Source organism: Nanorana parkeri, unplaced genomic scaffold, assembly GCF_000935625.1.
Source record: "Nanorana parkeri isolate BGI_ZX_2015 unplaced genomic scaffold, ASM93562v1 scaffold3321, whole genome shotgun sequence".
Classification (NCBI taxonomy): Eukaryota; Metazoa; Chordata; class Amphibia; order Anura; family Dicroglossidae; genus Nanorana; species Nanorana parkeri.
Window position 1 is genome coordinate 54441 of NW_017309589.1, and position 2983 is coordinate 57423.

A 2983-nucleotide genomic window follows, 5' to 3' on the forward strand; every position below is an offset into this window, starting at 1 on the left:
CCCCTCCCCCCATATAGTGACCCCAGTACCTGATCTCTATACTGACCCCTCCCCCCATATAGTGACCCCAGTACCTGATCTCTATACTGACCCCTCCCCCCCCGTTACCCTCCAGAGTCTTGTTAGTCATAGTGATCACTCGGGGTGCTGAACCCCAACCTGCGCTGTCCCCATGGTGGGGTGAGGGGTCTGGTCACTGTCCATGTATTGACTTCTGATTCTCTCTTGTAGATCCGTTGTACTCATTATCCAGCGAGAAGGACCATGTACAGACCACGTACAAGACACACGTGTCGTATGACAGAGTGGTGAGTAGTCCCGGGATACACGGGCCCAATCCAGAACCTACAGGGCCTATAGGAGGATACATCTGTGATATCAGACCCGTCTATAGGTGCCGACAGCTTCCTCCGATGTCACTGCACACAGGGAGCCTCTCACAATCTGCATTACAAGCTGCAGCAAGTCAGATAGAGCCAGCATCCTCTAACCCTTTTCTCCCCAGCCTGTCTGTCCCTGGCCCCTCCCCTTTTCATTCATTGCATTTGAGTTCTTTCAATCATGGCGGCACATGTGGGCGTTACCTAGGGAGGTCTGCATGCAAATACAACCTGCCAAGGAACGCCCTTTCCTCCAAACAGACACCCACCCATCAAGTCCTTTTTATATTTGCATAACTCCTCCCAAGAGCCCGCCCACTGCCTGTGTGAGGGATGAGAACACTCGAGAGGATTGCTGAGGCAGGGTCCCGCACACCAGCCATGATCCGCCTGCATCGCATAGAGAAGCACCAAGACCCGGTGATGACATAAAATAAGGTTTCAAGGATTACTCTAGCATGGATTTAAATTTTAGTTACTTTAAAAAGAACCAGACTTTCCAAATTGTGCATTCACACGGTGGGAGCAGTGGATGGTGCATGCATTATTGTGTGTGGGGGGGTGGGGTGGGGGTGGGTTACTGGTGGAGAGTGCCGGGTGGGGAGATGTGTAAGGGCTCTGCATCTCCCCACCCAGCTCATAGCAACCTGTGTCACCCTGGCCGGCGTCCCACCGAGCTCCTGGCAACCAGTGACATCACCGCTTGGCAGGATGCCGCTCTGCTTGCCACCCCCCCATGTGACCCAAAAGAGATGCCGCCCGAGGCAACAACCTCCGGGCTGCCTCATTAAAGGGACAGCCAACGATCACACACTCCAACTCGCTGTCTCTATTCTTCTTTCCACCCAGCAAATGGTTCCAGAATACCCCACAATGTTCAGCGAACTGGTCCACCATCCTCGCTACACTCTGCGCCTGCAACTTAAAGATCCCGTCCCGCCGTTTATCGATCGCCAGTGGCGAGGAAGAGGGCAGCAAAGGCTGCTGGCTCTCAGGCAGCTGGCAGGGTGAGTGATACATCTGGGTGACCAGCAGAGGGCAGTACAGTGCCAAGTGACATCTCAGACCCAAGACAACCCACACACCATGCCGCTAACAATACACAGAGGGGCCGCAGAGCCGACAGCCGCGCCAAGAAATCACATTGAGGTTTCCGCGGGATACAACACTTACACTCTTCAAATACTGAGCTCGTCCTAGCGGGTTTAGGTGTTGTTTCCATGACACTGCCGTCCTGTGTTCCAGATCTCAGCCTGCGCTCACAGCAACCCAGCAACACGCGGAGAATGAAGACGTGTCTGGACGTAACCGATACAGATATTTTGAGAGGTGAGGGTCAGAGTATGTCAGAGACTGGGGTCAAAGTACAGGAGATGGTCAGAGACTGGGGTCAAAGTACAGGAGATGGTCAGAGACTAGGGTCATAGTACAGGAGATGATCAGAGACTGGGGTCAAAGTACAGGAGATGGTCAGAGACTAGGGTCATAGTACAGGAGATGATCAGAGACTGGGGTCATAGTACAGGAGATGATCAGAGACTGGGATCATAGTACAGGAGATGATCAGAGACTGGGATCATAGTACAGGAGATGATCAGAGACTGGGGTCATAGTACAGGAGATGATCAGAGACTGGGGTCATAGTACAGGGGATGATCAGAGACTGGGATCATAGTACAGAAGATGATCAGAGACTGGGATCATTGTACAGGAGATGATCAGAGACTGGGGTCATAGTACAGGAGATGATCAGAGACTGGGATCATAGTACAGGGGATGATCAGAGACTGGGGTCATAGTACAGGAGATAGTCAGAGACTGGGGTCATAGTACAGGAGATGGTCCAAGACTGGGGTCATAGTACAGGAGATGGTCAGAGACTGGGGTCATAGTACAGGAGATGGTCAGAGACTGGGGTCATAGTACAGGAGATGGTCAGAGACTGGGGTCATAGTACAGGAGATGGTCAGAGACTGGGGTCATAGTACAGGAGATGGTCAGAGACTGGGGTCATAGTACAGGAGATGGTCAGAGACTGGGGTCATAGTACAGGAGATGATCAGAGACTGGGGTCATAGTACATTGTATACAGTCAGGGGCGGCCATGCTTCTCATCTCATGGAAATGGAGCAGTGATGGAAGCGTTTGATGAGTGTGTGCATTCAGTTTGATGTCTTTCTCTGTACTCTCCTCCGGTGGCTGACATTGGCTTGTGTTGTGTTTCAGGCCCCTGATGCCGTTTTCCTATCAGGCCCCAACCAACGTCCTCCTGGCTGCCCCCCGGTGAGTACGCTCCGACTATTGGAATAGATGATGAAGAAGTAGCAATCATCTGAAGAGCCGTCCTCGGGCTCTGTGCAGACGGACGTTGTTCTCCTCCATGTGACATGCTCGGCAGATTCCCCCTGACCTCAGTAGCGCCGCGTGGATGACATTCCCGCATCGGACCTGCTGTGCGCTGCGCTGCCTCTCTCTGAACGCAGGAGGTCCTGTTGAGATGATTTTGCGTTGACGGCCGAATGCGTTCTTTTGCTGCGATTTGCGTTTGAACGCACGGCTCAGATCAGCGGTCGCCAACCAGTCTTACCTCATGGACCACTAAA

General features: G+C 52.8%; 1 protein-coding gene across 1 annotated transcript in view; it reads left to right on the forward strand.

Moving 5' to 3' along the window:
- Positions 1-2663, forward strand: part of LOC108803039 (protein MAATS1-like) — a gene marked incomplete at its 3' end in the record, with an annotated part of 4346 nt that extends 1683 nt beyond the window's left edge. The window contains exons 2-5 of the mRNA XM_018574884.1: positions 232-308; positions 1230-1387; positions 1626-1709; positions 2607-2663. Of these exons, the coding sequence (XP_018430386.1) occupies positions 232-308; positions 1230-1387; positions 1626-1709; positions 2607-2663 (376 nt within the window). The remainder of the gene's footprint in view (positions 1-231; positions 309-1229; positions 1388-1625; positions 1710-2606) is intronic.
- Between the last annotated feature and the right edge of the window lie 320 nt (positions 2664-2983).